Below are 23760 nucleotides of genomic sequence, written 5' to 3' on the forward strand. Positions count from 1 at the left end.
ATATTTAGGGCTCACCTTTCCAATTAAAAAGGCACTCATAATTCCTAATCTAAGTTGCTTACAGGGAAATAAATTTGAAGCGCTAACAACTATCCATGTTGTCAGTTATGTACCAACAATTTCAATGCTCCAAGGTTGGACACACTTTGAGTGTGAACCCCTGATCATTTTAACTGAAAATGACCTACTGACTTAGGTCTAAAGGAAAGGAGAAATGTGCACCAGATGTCCTTTTAGGACCAATTCCTCTTTAAACATATTCAACACGATGGAAGTACTTCTGGATGCATCTGCATACAAGTATTTATTTTACATTTCATCAAAAATTAAAAGTCATTAAAAAATCAAAAATAAACTAGGTTCTGAGTCAGAGCCAAAACCACCTGCAACCCCCTTCTTCTCCCTGCCCCCAGACTGAAGGGCCCTGCACACATTGAATCTGTTTCATGTATGTAGTTCAAAGTGCTCTTATTTCTCAGTAAGTCCTAGCAGGATTTCTTCACAATTCCCCAGGACACATTTGCATAGAGATAAGTTAAGTCAACAGAACTGTGCAGTGCAGTGATCACAAAATGGCATTGATGGATTGTGGTGAGAATTATGATCCTAGCATGGTCCTCAGTGTGCTGTGGGGGATGCAATGAGTGGTGATGAATGAAGCACAATATCAGAATTTACTACAAAATAATGATTAGGAGATAACTTCTTAATTTAACAAAGAAAAAATAAGTATCTTGTACTTTGAGGGGAAGGAAAAGAGTTTTGGTTTGGAACTCAAGATTTTTCCTTCACTAGTATGCATCTTCCAAAGACATCAAATTAGTTAAGAATTGGATTAATTGAATTGAATTTACACTGAGGAAAAGAAAATAGATGGAAAGCACCACGATTATTCTGTAATAATTTAGTGTACCACCAGAAACAACCATGCATTTACAATCAAATTAAATGGAGTGGCTTTTGGGCTCCTTCAGAGGACATTCATCCCAGAGCATGGTGTTCCAACAGGTTCTTACAGAAGGCAAAACACCATCCCTCAGGAGGAACCCAAACTCCACATTTGGTAATAAGAATCTAATTTTGGTTTCTACTCTTCTCTTCCCAAAGACAAAGATCAGATGAGGAAGCAAAGGAGGGTGAACTGGGGAGTCACTGGGTACATAAGAGACTACAAATGCTAAAATCTGGAATAATAAACAAAGATGCCACACATCAGGCAGCATCTGTGGAGGGAGCATTTTGGGTTGAGACCCTTTATCTGAACTGTAGTGAATAGTCACTGTCCAGCTGAGATGGTAACCACTTCTAAAGTACTGAGGGTGCTCAGCCAAGGTCAAAATAGTTTGCTCAATGTATGCAATGCATATGCATCAAATCCATTAACCAGAATTGGGGAAATCTGACCTTACTTTTCCCTTCTAGCCCAGAAGGCGCACAAATGCCAATAGAACCTGCAATTTTCTGATGAGTACCCCCCAAAAATCATGTTGCCAGCAGTGGCTCAGCCATTAGAGGATGTCTTCATGCACTAGTAGGATTCTGGAGTATGGCAGGTTATGAAGCTTTCCACAAAGCTGATCAAGAAGATTCAAGATTTATCCTACAAATTGATTATATGTAGAATTAAAACTGGAATTTTACAAATGGGATTGGAAAACAGATGAGTAAACCCAGACAACAGACTGCAATGGAGATGAGACTAAAATTGCATTTCCATTTGGGAAACAGATTCACCAGTTAGCCATGGGTTTATTACTCACTCCCTTCGGTAGGTATCAAGCTCTCCATGGGGCCAATATTAGAAGACAGGCTGCTGGAGTTGTCAAGTGGGGATAAAAACTCTGACTTTACCTACTTTCTGGATTAAGGTCAAACACAGTTCCAGAACCCAGTGAATCCATACCTTTATGGTTTTTTCTATAAATGGCATACTTTACGGAAGTGAGTGTGAAATAATGTATTCTCCCTTAACCCTACCAATAAAATAGAACAGTACAGGACAGGAGCAGACTCTTCAGCCCATGATCTCTGCACCAAACATGTCAAATTAATTTAATTAACTTAATCCTCTTTCTGCACGAGCTACATTCACGTGTCATCTAACGTATCACTATTGCATGTCTCCACCTCCATCCCGACAGACACTTGTTACTGAAAAGAACAGCTTGCCCTGTACATCTCCTTTAAACTTTCTGCTCTGACCATAAGTGGGTATCCTTTACTCCTTGACATACCTTTCCTGGGAAAATGATTCTGACCACCCAACTGCCCCAGTAGGCTCATTGTTTCTGCTTCTGGAGATGGAGCGGAGTAACAATGGTGCTAAACGGCGATTCCTTTGCTTGCACCTTTGGAAACAGCTCTATTTCCATCTTTAATATCTGTATTTTTCCCTTTCAAGGTCCTTTTGAAGACCCTGGCCTGGAGTTACACGCTGACTTTGGTTCTTTGTGGGAATGGGACCCACTCTCGGGGTTTTACAACTGGCTGTTGTTTGGCACGCCAAGGGCTCAGCTTAAGAGTCCAGCTCGGATTTGCAAGCCTAGGATCTCAGGGCTCTGGAGTCGGGCGGATCAAGGGTCGGTGTCAGAGTAGGAGACCTGTGTGTCATCGAGGAAGTCGGAATATCTGCAGTTGTGTGCCCAGTTTTTTGGGGTACAGAGCTCAAAAAAAGTGATGTAATGGACTCTTAACATCGTGAACCAGCGAGTTGTTTGTTATGCCTCCCTGCTCGCTGGGAAAACAGAGACACCTCTTCCTCCCTTATTGGTGGGGGGGGGGGAGAGACAGAGACAGAGAGAGGGAGCGCGCATGCCTGTGGTATGTTGCATACCGGGTGAAACGCTAAGTCTTTGGGGTAACTGCAAGTCTGTTGCTTTGCTGTATGTTTGAGTGCTTGGTGGCGGGTGCCAATGCTTTTTTTTTGCCGGTGGGGGGAAGGGGATTGTTGCTTGTTGCTGCTTACGCACTGGAGGGGAGCTGGGGGGGGGGGTACTTTGGTGTTCTAACATTTAACTGTCATTCATTCTTAGGGGCACTCCTGTTTTCATGGATGGTTGCAACGAAAAAGTATTTCAGGGTGTATATCGTATACATTACTCTGACATTAAATTGGATCTTTGACCTTTGAACCCTTGCTCCTGACCCACTGAATTCGCATATTCTTCTCAACTCCTTAAGATTCTCCAGCTCTTTCTTGGCAACAGACCTAACAAGTTCCCCTTTAGCACCTTCTCTGTCTAGCAAAACTTGTTTTCACTCTTAACCAGTTCTCTTTTGGCTCCTCTCACTTTCTACAAACCGAAGGTTATTGCCATCAGTTCCAGCTTGGCCTGCCTTTTAACGGGCTATGTGGAACAGTCCAAGCTTACACTGGTTACACTCTCTAACTCCTTCTCCACTACATTGATGCCGTTTCCTGCACCATGCTGAGCTCGTCAATTTTATCAACCTTGCCATCAACTTTCATCCTCCTAGAAAACTTACTTGTTCCATTGCTGATACCTCTCCCTCCTTTCTTGATTTGTCTCCATATCCAGAGACAGATTATCAAACACCCACCAACTCTCACAATTACCTCTCTTCTCACCCTGTCACTATCTTCTCTTCTCTATCAATCATTTCCTTCTGGTTCCCCACTACCTTCTCTCAGTCCATGGCTTACTATCCTCTCCTTCTTCAGCCCCTTGCCTCTTCCACCTATCACCTCCTAGCTACTTACCTCATTCCCTTTCACACCCTCATGTAGGCTCACCCATTTCCTACCAGCTTGTGCTCCATCCCTACTTTTTTATTCTGGCTTCTGCGCTCTTCCTTTCCAGTCCTGATGAAGGGTCTTGGCCCAAGGTTGACTGTTCATTTACCTCCACTGACGCTGCCTGACCTGCTGAGTTACTCCAACATCTTGGGTATTAGCTTCTGACCATCTATTATATCTATGCCTCTGAATCTTATAATAAGGATTACAAATACCTGGGGATACAAATTGACAATAAACTGGACCGGTCAAAGAACACTGAGACTGTCTACAAGAAAGGTCAGAGCCGTCTCTACTTCCTGAGGAGACTGAGGTCCTTTAACATCTGCCGGACGATGCTGAGGATGTTCTACGAGTCTGTGGTGGCCAGTGCAATCATGTTTGCTGTTGTGTGCTGGGGCAGCAGGCTGAGGGTAGCAGACACCAACAGAATCAACAAACTCATTCGTAAGGCTGGTGGTGTTGTGGGGATGGAACTGGACTCTCTCACGGTGGTGTCTGAAAAGAGGATGCTGTCCAAGTTGCATGCCATCTTGGACAATGTCTCCCATCCACTACATACTGTACTGATTGGGCACAGGAGTAGATTCAGCCAGAGACTCATTCCACCAAGATGCAACACAGAGCGTCACAGGAAGTCATTCCTGCCTGTGGCCATCAAACTTTACAACTCCTCCCTTGGAATTTCAGACACCCTGAGTCAAAGGCTGGTCCTGGACTTATTTCCTGGCATAATTTACATATTACTATTTAATTATTTATGGTTTTATTATTATTATTTTTGGTGCAATTGTAACAAAAACCAATTTCCCCCAGGATCAATAAAGTATGACTATGACTATTTGTATCAGGTTACCTGTTAACCTCTGAAACTCCAGAAAAACCCAACTTTGTCCAACCTCTCCTTGCAGCTCATACTTTCAGGTAGCTCCCCATTAACCCTCTTCTAGACCCTTTCCAAAGCTTCCACATCGTTCCTGTAATGGGACAGCCCAAACAACACACAATAGTCCAAGTGCAGCCTAACCAAAGCTTTATGTAGCTGCAATACTATTTGTTAATTATGTGCTCTGGCCAATGAAGGCAAGCATGCCATATACCTTCTCTGGCAACTTTTATCTACTTGTGTGGCCAATTTCACTGAGCAATGGACTTGGACCCCAAGATCCCTCTGTATATCAATAATGTTAAGGATCCTGCCATGTAGGGTTAAGGATCCAGTATACATTCTCTCCCCGCCCCCCCGCCCCGCCTTACACTAGTGCTCCCAAAACATAGCACTTCACACTTGTCAGAATTAACTCCATCTGCCATTTCTCCATCCACATTCTTATCTAAATACTGTGATAGACTTTGACAGCTTCTACACTGTCCACAAATCCACCAATTATGGTGTCAGCTGCAAACTTACTAACTCACCAATCTATAATTTTCACTCAGGCCATATAATGACATCACGGAGGCCCTAATATGGATCTCTGCAGATGACTGGTCATGGAACTTCAGCCAGAATGATTAACATCATTCCCCCACTGCTCTCTGTCTCAACAGACAAGCCAGTTCTGAATGCAGTTTGCTGTGGAGCTCATGCATCTTAATTTCTGGATCAGCCCCTGCCCTGAGGGATGGCATTTAGAATTTAAAAGAAATGATTGTGTTCAATCCATGGCAAATGTTTTTTCTAAATTGTTCAGCTTCAACAATAGCAAACTATTATCTCAGCTGAAGAGACAGAGTTTCATATTATTCAATTTAATTTACTGAAAGTCAACACACTAGGGTTTAAGATGGCCATCATGCAAAAATCTCACCGAAAAAGATATCAAAGTAGCTGGGACTTGAAGTCACATTCATAATGAAGACAATTAATGTGTATGAGAATCAAAAAGTTTGAGAATTAGATAATGTTTTTCCATTGCTGAGCAATTGCATTTGTTGTACACAAACCTATTGGTGCAATGGTCCACACCTGATTTGTACCAAATTTGAAGTTCTAGTTCAAATATCTTTTTCACAATCAGATCTGAACAGGAAAGACCATTCTAAATTTGGACAGCTGTCAAACATCCAATTGGTACACAGGATCACAGATTCCTGCAGTGTGTAATCCTCATACACCTGAATGTTATAATTCTAGTTTCATCTGATCACCATCCATTCCTCTGGATTACAAAGATTATGACGTGTTTGCTAATAAGATGTTAATAAGATCAGCTAGGATGTTTGACATTTCACTTCACTTTCTCCAAGATAATGGATTACCTTTGACACTGGTAGCTTTTGGGGTTCTGTGGGATGTCCAGACTGAAGATTCTCCCCACCCCACTCTGGTCGCCGCAGAGATCCGAACAAGGTAACTGCTGTCAGATTCTACATCTTCTAGCAGGTGTTCCAATTTGGTTCCTGGAAGCTCCACCAAGTGGACAGCACGCTCTGTGCTTTTTCGATAGTAAATGCGATACGCAATGATACGACCTCTCCTGAATTTTGCTGGAATAGGGAGCCATGAGATCAGGATGTTGGTTGGGCTAAGGCTGGTCAAACTGATTTCTGGCACTCTCAGGGGGACTGAATAAAGAAGAATTGAGAAAGTAAATTATATTTTAAACAGGTGATCACATTTTTCAGTAATTGAAGTAGCAAGAGAAAGCAATTACTTCAATTACAATCACCGATTGACACATCTCAGATAATCGGTAACTATGAACTCCAGTAGCAGAGACATACTATAATTCATTTTCACATAGTACTGGAACTGAACTTTAGATGCAGAATGAAACAGTTATACTTTATTATTCTGCATGTATAACACGCAGCAGAATTTATCTTTTAGTTTATCTCTCAACATTTATTGCTTATTTATTTAATATCATTTTGTTTTACTTTTTGTATTTGCAGTTGGTTGTCTTTTGCACATTGTTTGCCTGTCCATTTTTTCATTGATTCTATTGTGCTTCTTTTCAATTACTCTTGAATGTCCACAAAAAAAATCCGCAGGGTAGTATATTTACTTTGAACTTTGTTTTCATATTGTACACAGAAGTCACTCAGATATCATGTTGGATACAACTGATGAGATAATTTTTTTAAAAAGCCAGCGAGAGTAACAGAAGGAACAAGTTGCGATTCAGAATAATGTTATTCACTCATTATGTAACGACTAGACAACTGATGCATGCCATAGCTGCTGATCTCAGATATACTATTTTAATTATCCCTGGCGAAAGTGTGATTTGAAGAGGGAACATACATGCATTTAACAGTGAATTACTGTAAAATAGTATCTACACAATTCTGTTATCTCAGATATGAATGGATAAATGAAATTGCAATTATAATAAAAGTATGAATTAGTTAAAAACAATTCTTTACTTGAGTCATCCACATTTCAAGAATGGATGACTCTGGAATGTGTGTTAAATATACTATGCCTCAAAAGCAGAATAAACCAGGGGTACAATTCAAACAGATATCAAATCACCAAGTTTTTCTGGGGGATTAAAAAAAAGACAAGATTTCAGTTTGGCACAGAAGCCAACATCTAACAGCAGGATCTTGGAATAACTTTATATACCATCTTCCAAAGTGTGCTGGGTCACGTGCTCCGACATTCGACTGGCTCCCATAGGCATGTATGCAACAATATAAAATGTGTAGTTGCTGGCTGGTTCTAAATCATCAATAATATAACGAGTTGTATCATTCCCAATAACCACTTGATATTCCTCATTATTTAAACCTGGAGAAAGAACAAAAAAACCCTGTCAATTTGAGAGCCAGGAATAATTAATCTTGGCAACCTATTGTGCCATAATTTCTTCGGTGGGATGCACAAGAATGAAAAGTAATATGCAGATCTGCCTAAATAATCTGAAAATTAGTTAGATTTTTCAGTCTTTGATCTAATTTTGCTGCAAATAACACTTTTCCCCCGTTGCCACAATGATAATGCAATGTTTATTGTTTATTACAGGCTGATCTTCCCACAATCAACTTCATCATTACTTTGCTCTAAAAAGCAAGGCAGTGCATTTTAATACAGCCAAAAGCAAAATTATTCCCAATTACATTTTCCCACATTCATGAATAAGCTTGAAAGCCACTTAATTTGTGAAACCCAGGAGCCCTATACACAAGTAGTAATTACTGGCTAATAATGAATTTGAAAAGTCCTGATTTCTGACCTAGAGAACAAAATCCGTGATGGAAAATTAAAGAGTCTTGTTACCCCGCTGAATGCTCCAACAGAACTCATGCTGGGGCTTAACGAAATAACTATAATGGAACACAAAGCAACCATTCGACTGCAAGCTTCCCTCTGTAGCCCACACTCTAATGCCTTCAGAAGACTGATAGTGCTGCCTGTACACACTTCACCATACACTTTAATTATACCTTCTGCATTTCTATACTCTGTTCTATGAACTCATAATAAACACCTTTCCCTTGAGAAGGTAAACCTTCCACCCGATTTTAATCATCTCAACAGACCACATTGTTTGTGCAGAGAAGACTGCTATTCTCTTTTTGTGACCTTTGCCCAGCAACAGAATATTAACAACAGATGGTCATCTTCTCACATTCCAATTAGACATCAGAAACAGGGAATGTCCAACCACAAACAACCCAAAAACATTGATGACTGTGGATTAACTTTAAAACACACTACTTAAAGATATGTACAAACAAATGCTTCCTCTTAAATTCTAGTTAGGGTGCACCTTGTCAGTTTGCAGCATTAAATTTTAACAAGTGGCATTTTATAGTTATTTAAAAATGTTATACTCTACTGGTTAAAGGAGGAAAACAAGTCAGCTTCAAATTAAAGTCTCACCTTCAGCTTTCATGTAATGAACAGAATATGCAATTACTTTATCAGAATTATACATGGGCCTTTGCCAAGACAAAAGAATCCCTGAGCTTGACACAGTTTCAGCCTGGATATTTCGAGGTGCACTCGGTCTGTCTTCAGACATTACAACAATCAATCGGGCCACTGAAAGAACAGATCCTTGTTCGTTTTCAGCCACACACTGGTAAATGGCATCATCTTCAGGAATGATCTGGTTTATCACCAATTTGCTTAAAAATAAAAATAAGTTGTCTTATTAATAAAGTTAACATGATAAGAAAGCTGGTGCATAATCTATACAAGGTCTGTCTCTAACAATTTATTTTTGTGAACCTTGGATATTAATACTTATAAAATGTGTACAAGTGATAAGAATGTGTTTGATTTACTATTCCAAAAAAAAGGTTTCTAACCACGAGAACTTCATTCATTCACAAACAATTTCACTGCTAATCTGATTGAATTCAGTTCACACAACAGCTGTAAATCAAGGCCTTTCAAACTTTTGTCTTTTAGTGCAGGAATTCACCAAGTCAACTGCAATGCCTCACAGTGCGACAGCTTTCCTGCCCAGGACGATAATACTGTACTTGTGAGTTTGTGACAATGATCTACAGGTTACAAAATGTGTTAGATCAGGTTACTGAATGGTTTATCTGTAAAATGCAGATAAGTGGCTCCATCTGAAGTTCTTCAGACTGTTGTTGATTATGTGCTTTGTACCAGAGTCAGGCTTGCATCAGCATGCCTGGCTAACAAAGCCATAAAATAGCTCTTTAATGTGGCAGTTTGATACCATAATTAGGACTAAAAACTCAAGACCCAGGAAGATTTCTTTGTTGGTTATTACTCTGAGATTTGCTACCTTTCTGCAGAACTTCTAAAATCCACACTTGGGAAGTTCTCAAAATCTTGGTTATGATTTGTCAGTGCCACAAGAATCTGTCAATATGAGCTGAACCAGAGCGCCGTCCAGGCAGTGCAAACTCTTTTTTTCCAGAATTAAAATCTTTTAAAAAGAGAACTTCACATTTCAATCAACTTTCATTTTCTAAACTGAAATAAAGGTTCAAGTCAGGGACTGGTACGCAAAGCTCATACCCCCCAGTCCTACAATGATGCTAGTCAGGTTTTGAAGCTTTCACCATTAAACATCATCACACTTTCAAAACACAAAAGAAGGAAGTGCAGACAACCCTTTCATTCTACCTCAAAAGGTATGGCCAACTACACCTCATCAGCAGACATTGAGTGTTTGTACCTAGATCCCTCTGATGGCTGTAGCTCTCCACAAAATAACATCCAGCATGTTTACCAAGTAAAATATTCATGACTTGCTGAAATTCCAGACCGTGAGCACAACTATATTTAGTTTTCTTCGCAGTTTTCAGAAAGCTAAAGATGAAGTTTTGAATTATTCATTTGTGGATCTATTGAAAAAAAATTGCACTGTACAGGTGGAATATGATTACTGCAAACCAAGCTGAAAAATTCCAGCTGAAGATAACAACATGGCATTGTGTTTTTTTTTAAAAAAGTATCAACATCACTACCAAGCAGAGTCCATGCGGGTCCATCTATGTGTATCAGGTTTAATTGGTGTCTCTTTCAATTAAACATTTGTGCTCGGGCTGGATGGAACAACCTCATAGGAGGTTGTTGTAGACATCTGAAGAACATGGCTCAGACAGTTATATTTATCGTGGTGGTCATACTGGGTCTGGCAAATATTACCACCACTCAGGTTTGAGTCAGGGGTTTTAATTTTACATCCCAGGAGTGTCCTAATAGGCAAAGTTGACTGACTGGTTGAACTGGTGCTCACCACGTAGTTTAAACAACTGTTGCCAAAGCAGCCACACCATGGGCAAATATCAGAATTAAAGTGCATTTAACAATAATTTCTCTCTTAATTTCACCAACAGACAGGAATCAAGGTTTTCAAAGTAAAACTAAAAAGTCAACATTACCTACTATACTGGACTTTGATACGTCCATTGGAGTGAATCCTTTGTCCATTCTTCAGCCAACTAATTTTCGGTGTAGGAATACCTTCTGCCTGACACATGAACCTGGCTGTACCAGCTCGAGGACGGGTGAGACTCTCAGGCCACTCAACAAAGGACGGTGGTGCTGAAAGCAACATGGAAAATATCTCTAGCACCAGATTTTTATTCTGTTCTGAACGAGTGCCACATATCTAACTCAATAGATCAACGCTACACAATGGGGGTGTGGGGGGAAATCAATGTGGAATAAATCTCTCAAGTATAAAAAATTCAGTAATGGACTGACATGTGAAAATACCAATGCAAGGAAGTAAATTTCTTAAATGGGACAGGACTTCTGAATAGCAAGAAATGCCCATGTGGACAAAGATACTGTCACCTGGTCATTACTGTTCACACAGTATGCTAAACAACACCGGAATGTTAATGCCATCATCTTGTGCCCAAAATAGAGAAGTGTTTCATCTTTCAGTATCAGCAGTCATTTTGCTTCTATTTAACCAAAGAATACGATCAATACAAGTTTAAAATGTCTTAATCACTCCCATTTTACACCCAAACAAAACATAAATGGATCAAAAACAAAATGGAACCTGCGAGCAGCTAAAAATTCAACAAAGTACAATGCAAATACACAGGATAGAGCTTTTTTAAATGCGGGTTTAGTCTCCTTTCTCTCTCCCCCCCTTATCCACTGAAGCTTTTCACTAAAACCAAAAGTAATTCAGTAGCTTGATAAGTTATCATCCCACTGTTCACCAGTCACTTAGACAATGCCTACTGTGTTCATCTACATTCTTTCAAGGATTGCAGTTCTATTTCATTACCTTTTAAAAGCTTTGCCCTTTTTGTAAATAACAGTAAAGAAAATACCATCCCTGTCATCTTAGCTTAGTTGGTTGTACCCTCCTTTCTGAATCTGAGCACATAATCTAGGCCAAAGCATTAATGAATCACACAAGAAGCACATGTAAGCCCATAACACTATCCGAAATGAACAGGAAAGCTCTGCCAGGCCAATATTTCTCCCTCAACCAATCATCCCAACAGAAGATAAATTTGTCATCCTTAATGAAGTTCTGAGTTATTTTAGTGCATTTATCCATAAGATGGTGACTGCATGACAAACTAATTCATTATGAGTAAACAGACATTTCTGAGAGAGGACCAAGTGCTAAGCTTTTTATTTACTTTAATACATTGGGCGCAACAGTAACGTAGCAGTTAGCATGCTGTTACTGCAGCTCGGGGCGTTCAGAGTTCAATTCCAGCGCTGTTCCCCAAGGATGTGCTCACCGTGGATTGTGTGGGTTTTCCCCGGGTGCTCTAGCTTACTGCCACAGTCCAAAGATGTACTAGGTGGATTGATGCATCATTGCAAATTTGTCCCATTTTTAAGTTAGGGTTAATCAGAGTTGTGGGGTGGCTGAGGTGGGCCCACTCCACACACTATCGTAAAATAATGAGCCTACCAGCAATGTCAGAGGACACTATAAATACCCTCAAAATGTACCAACTTGTGTCAATCTTAGCTTAATATATTTGTTATCTTACCCAACACTGTAAGCATAGCCGTTGCAACAGTGTAATTGCGCGTGCCTGGTGTGGTGGCCCGACACACGTATATTCCAGCATGTTGAACCTTCACATCAGATATCATCAGATTCCCATTCCCCAGAACACGTGTATTGAAAACATCAATAGATCTGTGATCTGTGTGGGAAGAGAAGTTTATAAACCATCAAAATTAGAACTTTTATAAGGAGAAGCAAACTCCAGTAACAGTTATGCAGTAATTAATAACTACATTTATGTTTATCAGTATTAAAAAAGCAGGAAATATAATACATCTCTAATAGAAGTACTTTGCTGAGCGTTTAATATCACTGCGTTCTACATATTGGTTTGCGGTTACATGGTTTTTCCTCGAAAGTCACAATATTTTAAACTAGTTTAACCATTGCTGTGTAATTTCTAAATACCGATAGAGGGAGAGAGGAAATGGGAACTCACCTAAACGACTCCAGGAAACAAGAGGTTTAGGGGAACCAATGGCAACACACTCCAGCATAGCAGTCTGATGCACAGGCACGGTGATATTTTGGGGGCCTGCGATTATCACTGGCTTTTGCAATGTCTTTGGTTCCCATGCTGTCAATAACAAATCATTTAAAAATCATTAATAAATAGCAATGACTTCCATTAAGGAATCCTTTAATAAAGTAAAGAACCAGGAAAATCAAAAGAGCATAATAAATTGGTGTAAGTTTTCCAGTTAGAGAAAAATAGGAACTTTACATGAAAGTTGGTAAATTCCATGAAGATCCCCAGCAAAAAAGTGAAAAAACATTATATCGAAATGAAGCTAATGTTATGACAACCTAAGAAACCCCATATGTTCAAAAAAAAGTATCTATGTGCAGCTAGCAACAGGTAACATCATCATACTTTTTTTTTCTTTTTTTTAATTTTATTTTTATTTGGATAAGGAATTCACAATTATCATGTAATTTTTTCACACATATAACCTTTTCCATTTTTTTATATGTATAAAACTACAATTATTTATACATTCTTAAGTACACATTGTGATGATATAAAAGGAAAATAAACATTTAAACAGATAATTATGTACTGTGGTAAATCTAACCTATTAGGCTAAGTAATGAAATTAGTTGTTAAGAAAAATGGTAATAATAGTTTCCATACAACCCTTCTGGACCATTTCCACTGGTCCAAAATGTTGCATACAAGCCTATATACCAACCATCGTAGGTGTTTATATCCCAATTTGTTCGTGCTTGTTCCTGCCCGCAGACATAATTATCCAATCCCTATGTACTTATTTACTTAATTTTTTCTTTTTTTTTATCCCTTTCCCAAATCTTTCCCTTTACTTGTGTTAATTCTCTATTTTCCAAAAAAAAACAAACATTTAGACTAGGGGTGTTTACGTTAGCAATATTACTGTGTTGATGAGAAGAGCAATATAAATCATTAGGAGAGTCATCTAAAGTCTGCTCGCATTGGGGTTATATATTCAATCCATTTATTCCAGATTTGATCAAATGTTTCTTTTTGAGTTCTCAGGGAGTAAGTCAACTTTTCCATTTTAAATATTTCCAAGATAATTTCGTACCAATCTTCTAATGTAGGTGGTATTGGATTTAGCCATTTTCTAGTGATTGATTTCTTACTTGCCGCTAAGAGGGCCTGCAGCAACTTTATATCTTCCTTCTGTTCAAGGAACAATACATGCTCCAAATAGAGCGTCTCAAAGTTCAGAGGTATCTGGGACCCAAGTACCTTAACTAATGTTCTATGAATACCTTCCCAAAATAGACTTAATTTAGGGCAATCCCAGAAAATATGAAAATGATTCGCCTCCTTGGAGCCACACCTTCTCCAACACGTCACATTTGTATCTTTATATTTTTCCTGATATGGGGTCTTGAAGTATCTTATAATGTTTTTCCAACAATGTTCTCTCCAAGTCAAAGAATTAGTCGAGGACCATTGAAAGCTGCAGATTTTCCCCCAAGCCTCCTCTGAAAGTACCAACCCCGCTTCTTTCTCCCACTTCTCTTTAATATACAGTGTATTTACATTTTTAGCATGGGAGAGTGCATTATATAGGCGAGAAACTGATTTACTAGGTATTGAACTGCAAGCCGAATTCAGAATCTTGAAAAATTCTAATTCTACTTTTGATAGGTCTGTACATCCACAACTCTGGTTAACATAGTTTCGTATTTGAAGGTACCTAAAAAAGTCATTATGTTCTAGGCCATGTTTGTCCTGCAGGATTTGGAAACTTTGTAATACTCTTTTATCTATAAATGAGAGGTAGGTTGTAAGACCTTTCTTTATCCATAGCTCAAATCTTTTATCTCCTCTGTCGGGAAGGAATTCGGTATCATATGCACACCATCTAAAGAGTTTTAACATGTTATTAATTCCACATGAATTAACCACCTTCTGCCATACTTTTAATGTAAGATTTATCCAAGCATTATTAAATTTTTCCAACTGGGCCATCAATCCTTTGTCAGCTATGGAGGCCTGAAGAGGAAAACTGTCAACTAATCCAAATTCTATTTCCTTCCATCTAGCCTTATATTCCCTATTACACCAATATAACAGAGGGGTTATCTGTGAGGCATAAAAATAATTTCTCAGGCAAGGAAGAACCATACCTCCTCCTTCCTTCCCTAACTGTAAGGTGTTATATCGAATTCTAGGTTTCCTTCCTCGCCAAATGAAGCGGGAAATCCATTTGTCCCATTCCCTGAATTGATTATCATCCACCTCCACCGGTAAAGTATGGAAAAGATACAATAACCGAGGAAGAATATTCATTTTTATAGTATTTATCCTTGAATTTAAACTTAAAAAGGGGATAAGATTCCATCTATGCATATCTGCTTTTATCTCTGAGATTAATGGCCCATAATTTACCTGTGACAGTGTTGAAAGATCCTTCGGCAGGGTTATTCCTAAATATTTTAATGATTTAGCTTCCCACTTAAGATCGTATGTATCCTGCAATTTTTTGGATGGTGTATAATTTAGGGACATAACCTGCGTTTTCTTTACATTTATTTTATAACCTGATATTTTCCCAAAGTCATCCAACAGTGTAAACAATCCTATAAATGATTTTTCTGGTTCACTCAGATAGACCAAAACATCATCTGAGAATAACGCCACTTTCTGTTCAATCCCTGCCACCTTGATACCTTTTACGATTTCGCTCTGTCTTATTAGTTGGGCAAGTGGTTCAATATATAGCGCAAAAACGAGAGGAGAAATTGGGCATCCCTGTCTAGTGCCTCTCTCTAAAATGAAGGAGTCAGAGAGGTCCCCATTTATCTTAATTCGGGCTGTAGGGCTGTCATATAGAGTCTGAATTACTTTAATAAACCTTTCTTGAAAGCCGAATCTTCCTAACACTCTGTATAGGAATGCCCAACTAACCGAATCAAAAGCTTTCTCAGCGTCCAATCCTACTACCATTGTCTCTGTCTCGTTCTTATTAACCTGTTCTAATATGTGCAGAGTTCTCCTTATATTGTCCTGTGTTTGTCTTTGTTGAATAAATCCAGTCTGGTCTAAATGGATTAGGCCAGGTAAAAGCTTTTCCAATCTGCGCGCTAATATAGATGTAAATAGTTTGTAATCTAAATTAAGAACACTAATTGGCCGATAATTGCCACATTCTAGTTTATCTTTACCCTCTTTAGGAATAACTGAAATAATCGCTTCTCTCCAGGAAGGTGGAGTTTCTCCTCTCTGCAAGATCCAATTAAAGGTGTTAAGTAGTAATGGGGCTAACTGTGTCTTCAGGGACTTGTACCACTCTGAGGTAAACCCATCAGAACCCGGGGACTTTCCAGCCTTTAACCTAGAGATGGCCACGTTCAGTTCTTTGACAGTTACTGGTTCTAATAAACTTTCATTTTGTAAATCTGTAAGTTTAGGTAGATCTAAAAAATTCAATACACTGTCTATATAGGGCTCATTGGGGGCCCGGGGTTGGGAGTACAGCTCTCGATAATATGTTTCAAAACTCTCTTGAATTTTCCCTATTGTACTCTCCACAAGCTTTGTCTTTGGATTCTTTATTTTATGAATTGTATTGTCTGCTTGTTGTTTTCGTAATTTATATGCTAATAATCTAGCTGATTTACCTCCTACTTCATAATTCTTTTGTCTCAGGTAAAGAAAATTTCTTTGAGTTTCCAACGTATAAATATCATCAATTTCACTTTGCAATTTCCTAATTTTCTGTTTTCGATTTGAATTACTTTTGTTGCTATCTACAACTTGAAGTTGTTTTAATTTTCCTTGAAGGTCTGCTAATTTTTGTGCATTGATTTTTTTCATGTGAGTAGTAATGGAAATAATTTTCCCTCTCAGTACAGCTTTCAATATATCCCATAATATCACTGGTGATGTTTCTCCCGTGTCATTAAGGTCTAGATATTCTTTGATTTCTCCCCTTAATCTCTCCATTACTTTCGGGTTATTGAGTATATGTGAGTTTAGCCTCCATAGTGTTTTCCTCATTTTCCTTTCCAGGATTAGAGACATAGAGACTGGGCTATGATCCGACAGATCAATTGTTGCAATATTACAGTTTTTTATCCTGAGTCTATCTGTATTAAAGATAAAGAAATAGTCTATCCTTGAATAGGCTGAATGAGGGAAAGAGTAATATGTATAATCTTTACTCGTAGGGTGTAATTCCCTCCAGACATCTATAGTTCCCAACTCCTCCATCAATGAATTCACTTTCCGAGTCAGAGGTTTATTCTGAGTAACTATTCTTGAAGAATCTAATATAGGATTTAATCTAATATTAAAATCCCCTCCACAAATTACTACCCCTTGAGAACTGACCATTAGGTCAAAAATGTGTCTATAAAATGACCATTCACTACCTGGAGGAGCATAAACATTCAGCAATGTTATTTCTGTACCTTCTATTCTTCCTGTGATTTTTACAAACCGTCCTTCTTTGTCTCTAGTCTCTGAAATATGTTCATAATTAAGAGTACTTCAAATTAAAGTAGCTACCCCTCTTTTGTGACTCAATTTATATGATGAATAAAATATATGCTTAAAGCCCATACTTTTTAATTTTCCATGTTCAGATTGGCTCATATGTGTTTCCTGGAGGAAAGCTATTTGTACCCTCTCTTTTTTCAATTTAGACATAATCTTATTTCTTTTAATTGGATTCAAAACCCCATTAACATTATCGGAAATTATTTTTACCAATTCAGTTTGCATTTTTCTCTAGTAGAAAAAAAGCACTCTCCTTTTCTAACCAAACAGTAAGCAATCCCTTCTCAACAGTAAACCAAGACATATAACCACACCCTAGACATTTCTGAACGTATAACATTTGAAAATTTTTCCGACTTCCCACAGTGAGGCCTGAGCACCGACCCGCCTCAGTTCAGAGGGATAACCTCTATCTTCACCCTGTGTTAGAGGGCCCTCGGCAGTTTGAATAATCATAGAGAATTTTCTCCTATTTATGTCTCGACCATATTGCTATCATTCAAGTTATTCCGCCTAGTTTATTTTCAGTTACCAGTTTTCATTTTACTTTTAAGTCCGATTTACTCTTTTCAGTCATTTCTCTTAATTAATCTGTATTCTCTGTACATTCGCGTCTGAATATTTGCAGCTTTTCCTTGTAGTTTGACACTCTGGTTCGAGTGGAGCGTCCTCGCCCCACTAACTAACATCATCATATTTCAAATACTGACTGCACTCTGTTGCCAAACAGATTATAGCTATGAAAAACCTACGACTTCTGTAGTGTAAGGAACACCCCTGCAAAGAATCTCTGTTATTCTCTTGCAAACCAAAGGGGGCCAACTCCATCCTAATCATTAAATACCACAATAGTTCAAAGTAACTTTATTTTCAAAGTACATATAATGTCACCATATACACCCTTGAGATTCATTTTCATGCAAACATTCACAGTAAATACAATAAACACAATAGAATCAATAAAGACTGCACCCAACAGGATGGACAAACAACAGTCTGAAAATAACAACAAACTATGCAAGATGAAATGAAAAAAGATTTAATAAGTAAGTAGGCAATAAATATTGAGAACATGAGATGAAGAGTCCTTAAAGGGAGTCCATGGGCTGTGGGAACAGTTCAGTGTTCGGGTGAATGAAGTTATCCCCTCTGGTTGAGCAGCCATAACTGTTCCTGAATCTGGTGGCTCCTGTATCTCTTCTTTCTGATTGCAGCAGCAAGAGACCATGGCCCAGATGGTAGGGGTCCTTGATGATGAATGCTGTTTTCCTTCGACAGCTCTCCATGTAGGTGTGTCCAATGGTGTGGAGGACTATACCCATGATGGACTTGGCTGTATCCACTACTTTTTGTAGGCATTTCGGTTCTAGGGCGTTGGTGTTTCCATACAAGGCTGTGATGCAACCAGTCAATATACTCTCCACCACATATTTATAGAAATCTGACAAAGTTTTAGATGTCATGCCAAGCAAATATCTAAGAAGGTAGAAGCATTGCCATGCTTTCTTTGCAATGGCACTTAAGTGGTGGACCCAAGACAGGTCCTCCGAAATAATAACGTGAGATATTTAAAGTTGCTGACCCTTCCACCTCTGATGAGGAGGACTGGCTCAGACCTCCAGTTTCCTCCTCCTGAAGTCAATACTCAGCTCCTTAGTCTTCCTGACATTGTGCGAGGTTATTGTTGTGACACTGTTCAGCCAGATTTTCAATCTTCCTCCTATATGCTGATTTTTCACCACCTTTGATTCAGCCGATGGCAGCTGCGTCATCACTGAAGCTATGTTTAGCCTCACAGTTTAAGTATGAAGTGAGTAGACATTAAATGTGCCAGGGGCTAAGTACATAGCTTTGTGGTGCACTTGAGCGATCCTCCAAGAGGACCATAACCTTGTCGTGTGCCTCAATGACCCAGACAGCTACGTTGACTGGAGTAACAGCTTTATGCTCTGGCTCTTGGTAAGGTCACCCATGCTACACAGGTCAAAGGGTGGAGGCCAAAATGAGAGTGGTCCACCGATCCTGCAGGTTTGGGGGTTCAGCTCAGGGCTAACTGATTTGTAAGACAAAATAGTTATGGAAATAACAATGAAGAATCCTTCTATATCTAAGTGCAACACCATTCCTGAGTCTCCACCCGGGACTTGCATGACTGATTGTAGTGAAAACCAGGAGGAAGCCAGTGACCTGATGAAGGAAGCTCTGAACAGAGATGGAGGGCCTTCATTACTGCCCTAAATGCTAATGGTAGTAAGCATCTGAGCTGATGGAGATTGTGGAGATGATGTTGCCAATCCAAACTGACTGGAATCTGCAAGAGGAAATAGAGGATCCAGTTGCACAAGGAGGTATTGGGGACAAGAACTTGAAGCTTATTGATTACTTGTGAGGGTATGATAGTATGGACTGCTGAGCTGTAATCAATGAAGAGCATTCTGATGTATGCATCTTTACAGTCCAGATGCTCCAGGGTTGAGTGAAGAGCCAATGAAAACGGCATCTGCTGTGGACCTGTTGTGATGGTAGGCAAATTGGAGCAGATCCGAGTTGCTTCTCAGACAGAAGTTGACAATGCTTCAGCGTCAACCTGCCAAAACACTTCATCACAGTGGATGCAAATGCGAATGGACGATAGTCATCGAGGCAGGATACTACTGGTATAATTGAAGTGAACTTGAAGCAGGTGGGTATCCCAGACTGCAGAAGCGAGAGGTTAAAGAGATCAGTGAACACTCTAGCCAGTCGATCAGCACAGATCTTTAGTGCTCAGCCAGGTCTACCTCACCTGGGCTGGATGTTTTCCTTGAGTTCACCCTCCTGAAGGATGCCCCCACATCAGCCTGAAATCACAAGGTCACTGGGGAGTTCACGAAAGTACCTCCAGTCAAAGCCAGCATAAAAGACATTGAGCTCGCCTGGAGCAAAGCCTTGTTGTCACCCACTTTGTTTAGTTTCACTTCATAGGAAGTGGTGGCACTCAAGCCCTGCCACAGCTGTTGAACAACCTTCAGTGATTCTTTATACTTCATACTTTATTGTCGCTAAACAATTGATACTAGAACGTACAAACATCACAGCGATATCTGATTCTGCGCTTCCCGCTCCCTGGATTACAAATATTAAATATTAAAAATATTAAAATAGTAAAAATTAGTAAATATAAAAAATTAAATATAGACCATGAATAGAAAATAGAAAAATGGAAAGTAAGGCAGTGCAAAAAAACTAAGAGGCAGGTCCAGATATACAGCCCAGATCCGGGTCAGGATCCAAGTCTGGTCCAGAATTATCACCTCGCATGAGAACTGAATGCCACTACTCTAGTTATCGGCCAGTTGTGGATCTCATGGCTTATCCAGGACTCTGGTTAAAGGCGGCTTTGAATGAGTTTGTGGGGACACGCTCATCTATGAGTGTTTTTATAAAGTACATGACACCAGTACTTTAGGTCACTGGCATCTTCCTGCCCAAAGATCATCCAACACACAATTACACCAATGTAACCCATTAACCGGTACTTCTTTGGAATGTGGGAGGAAACAGGGGCACCCAGAGGATACCCACACAGTCATGGGGAGAACATACAAACCTTTTACAGCCAGCAGTTGAAGTCAAACCCAGGCCCCAGTCGCCAGCAGAGTAACAGCATCCCGGACCCCAGGTGCCAGCGCAGTAACAGCGTTGCGCTAACCATAATGCTACCATGCTGCCCTAATCAAAACAACTTAAATTTCTTTTGCTCCAGGAAGTTAAAGAAATGCTGATAAGCCCAACTACCTCACATGCACACTTTCATAGCTAAACTAGTGGTTGGCACATTTTTGGTGCCAGTGTAAGCACATAGTTCCCGAGGAGACACTGGTTTAGGGAGAGGGAGACAGACAGATTTAAAGTGAGCCGGGGTAGTTGGCATATTCTGCACACCACAGTTCCTGAGGGGACATTGGATTGTGCATAACCAGGCACTTAACAAGGTCGAACAAAAAGTAGTTAGGTTGAACCGGAGTGGCCATTGTGTGAGTGGACCAGCGTTAGAATAAGAAGTGGAGGCTTTGGCTGATTGAGGCTTTAGCAAGGAGAGGTGCAGGCAGATTTTTTCCCCCCCCATTATATATTATTTATTTCTTTTTTTTTGCACATTTAGAGCAGTGGGGATGCCAGGCAGAAAAGTGGAATGCTCCTCTTATGGGATATGGGAAGGCAGGAAGATGACTACACCTGCAAGAAGTGCATCCAGCTGCAGCTTCTAACAATCCATGTTGAGTTGCAGCTGGAAATGGATGAACTCTGGACTATTCTGGGCTGAGAGGTTGATAGAGGGAGATAGTTATACCCAAAGTACAGGACACAGGCAACTGGATTACCATCACAAGGGGGAAGCACGATAGGCAGCCAGTGCAGAGTACCCCGATAGCCATTCCCTCTCAACAATGGGTAGACTGCTTTGGATGCTATTTGGGAAGGAATGATCTAGCAGTGGAAAGCCACAGTGGACAGGAGTCTGGGTCCATGGCTCAGTAGCAAAGTGGGGGAAGGGGGGGGGAGAGAGAGAAGAGGCACGCTGTGGTGATTGGGGATTCATTGCTTAAGGGAACGTAAAGGAGGTTCTGTGGGCAAGAACAAGATTCTGGATAGTATGTTATCTCCCAGGTGTAAAGATAGGATCATTAAGAAAACTTTTGGGACACTGGCCTTCAAAAAACAAAGTATTGAGGACAGGAGTTGGGATGTTATGTTGAAATTGTATAAGACATTGGTGAAGCAGTTTTGGTCACCTATCTACAAGAAAGATGCAAATAAGATTGAAGAAGTGCAGAGAAAATTTACAAGGATGTTGCCAGGACTTGAGGACATGAGTTATATGGAAAGGTTGAATAGGTTCGGACTGTATTCCCTAGAACATAGCAGATGAGAGGAGATTTGGTAAATGTATACAAAATAATGAGGGATAGAGATAGGGTAAATGCAAGCGGGCTTTTCCCACTGTGGTTGGGTGGGACTACAGCATGGGTTAAGGGCGAAAGATGAAATGTTAAAAGGGACAGGAGGGGAACTTCTTTACTTAGAAGTGGTGAGTGTGTGGAATGAGCTGCCGGCACAAATGGTAGATACAGGTTTGATATCAACAGTTAAGAGAAATTTGGATTGGTACATGAAGGGGAGGGGTACGGAGGGCTTTGGTCCAGGTGCAGGCCGATAGGGCAAGGCAGATTCATAGCTTGACATGAACTCAATGGTCTGAAGGGCCCGTTTCTCTGCTGTAGTGTTCCATAACTTTGGACCTATCTATTGAATCAATTCCAGGCAGAGAATGCACGGGCAGACTTTCAGATTGGATGCATCTTCAGCTCTAAAGTTTAATGGGAGCCTAACTGAACCAATCACTGGAAATTGTCCAGGAAGACAGACACCCCAATTGCTTACCTGTAACAACAGTTAAACTGGCTTCTGCACTCCTGCGCCTGTTTGCAATGTTGGTGGCAACACAACGATACAGTCCAGCATGTTGTCTCTCAACACCATAGATCTGAAGGATTCCTGTCGGTAGAGCAGTTATCCTGAGGAGGAAAAGAATTTTGTCTTCTAATAAAAACCAGCTGAATTTGCAGACTTACACAACATCGTGATACATTGCAACCTTCAGAGCATCACAACAAATTCAAAAAAAAATCAATGAATAAAAACGTTGGAGCATTAATACAAGTAACCACGAGGAATTCTGCAGATGCTGGAAATTCAAGCAACACACATCAAAGTTGCTGGTGAACGCAGCAGGCCAGGCAGCATCTCTAGGAAGAGGTACAGTTGACGTTTCGGGCCGAGACCCTTCGTCAGGACTAAATGAAGGAAGAGCTAGTAAGAGATTTGAAAGTGGGAGGGGGAGATCCAAAATGATAGGAGAAGACAGGAGGGGGAGGGATGGAGCCAGGAGCTGGACAGGTGATTGGCAAAAGGGATATGAGAGGATCATGGGACAGGAGACCCAGGGAGAAGGAAAAGGGGGAGGTGGGGGGGAAACCCAGAGGATGGGCAAGGGGTATAGTCAGAGGGAAAAAGGGGGGGAGAGGGAGAGGGGAGAGGGGAGAGGGGAGAGGGGAGAGGGGAGAGGGGAGAGGGGAGAGGGGAGAGGGGAGAGGGGAGAGGGAGAGGGGAGAGGGGAGAGGGGAGAGGGGAGAGGGGAGAGGGGAGAGGGGAGAGGGGAGAGGGGAGAGGGGAGAGGGGAGAGGGGAGAGGGGAGAGGGGAGAGGGGAGAGGGGAGAGGGGAGAGGGGAGAGGGGAGAGGGGAGAGGGGAGAGGGGAGAGGGGAGAGGGGAGAGGGGGAGGGGAGAGGGGAGAGGGGAGAGGGGAGAGGGGAGAGGGGAGAGGGGAGAGGGGAGAGGGGAGAGGGGAGAGGGGAGAGGGGAGAGGGGAGAGGGGAGAGGGGGGAGGGGAGAGGGGAGAGGGGAGAGGGGAGAGGGGAGAGGGGAGAGGGGAGAGGGGAGAGGGGAGAGGGGAGAGGGGAGAGGGGAGAGGGGAGAGGGGAGAGGGGGAAAAAAGAAGTTAGAGAGGTCAATGTTCATGCCATCCGGTTG

At 40.7% G+C, this 23760-nt stretch overlaps 1 protein-coding gene across 1 annotated transcript in view; it reads right to left on the reverse strand.

Moving 5' to 3' along the window:
- Positions 1–23760, reverse strand: part of LOC134355328 (protogenin-like) — a 165473-nt gene that overhangs the window by 73401 nt on the left and 68312 nt on the right. Inside the window, exons 3-9 of the mRNA XM_063065091.1 lie at positions 22613–22746; positions 12632–12769; positions 12173–12331; positions 10580–10742; positions 8592–8839; positions 7332–7496; positions 6020–6325 (exon numbers count right to left, since the gene is read on the reverse strand). Coding sequence (XP_062921161.1) covers positions 6020–6325; positions 7332–7496; positions 8592–8839; positions 10580–10742; positions 12173–12331; positions 12632–12769; positions 22613–22746 — 1313 coding nt within the window. The remainder of the gene's footprint in view (positions 1–6019; positions 6326–7331; positions 7497–8591; positions 8840–10579; positions 10743–12172; positions 12332–12631; positions 12770–22612; positions 22747–23760) is intronic.

This window comes from Mobula hypostoma, chromosome 13, assembly GCF_963921235.1.
Source record: "Mobula hypostoma chromosome 13, sMobHyp1.1, whole genome shotgun sequence".
In the NCBI taxonomy this organism is placed as follows: domain Eukaryota; kingdom Metazoa; phylum Chordata; class Chondrichthyes; order Myliobatiformes; family Myliobatidae; genus Mobula; species Mobula hypostoma.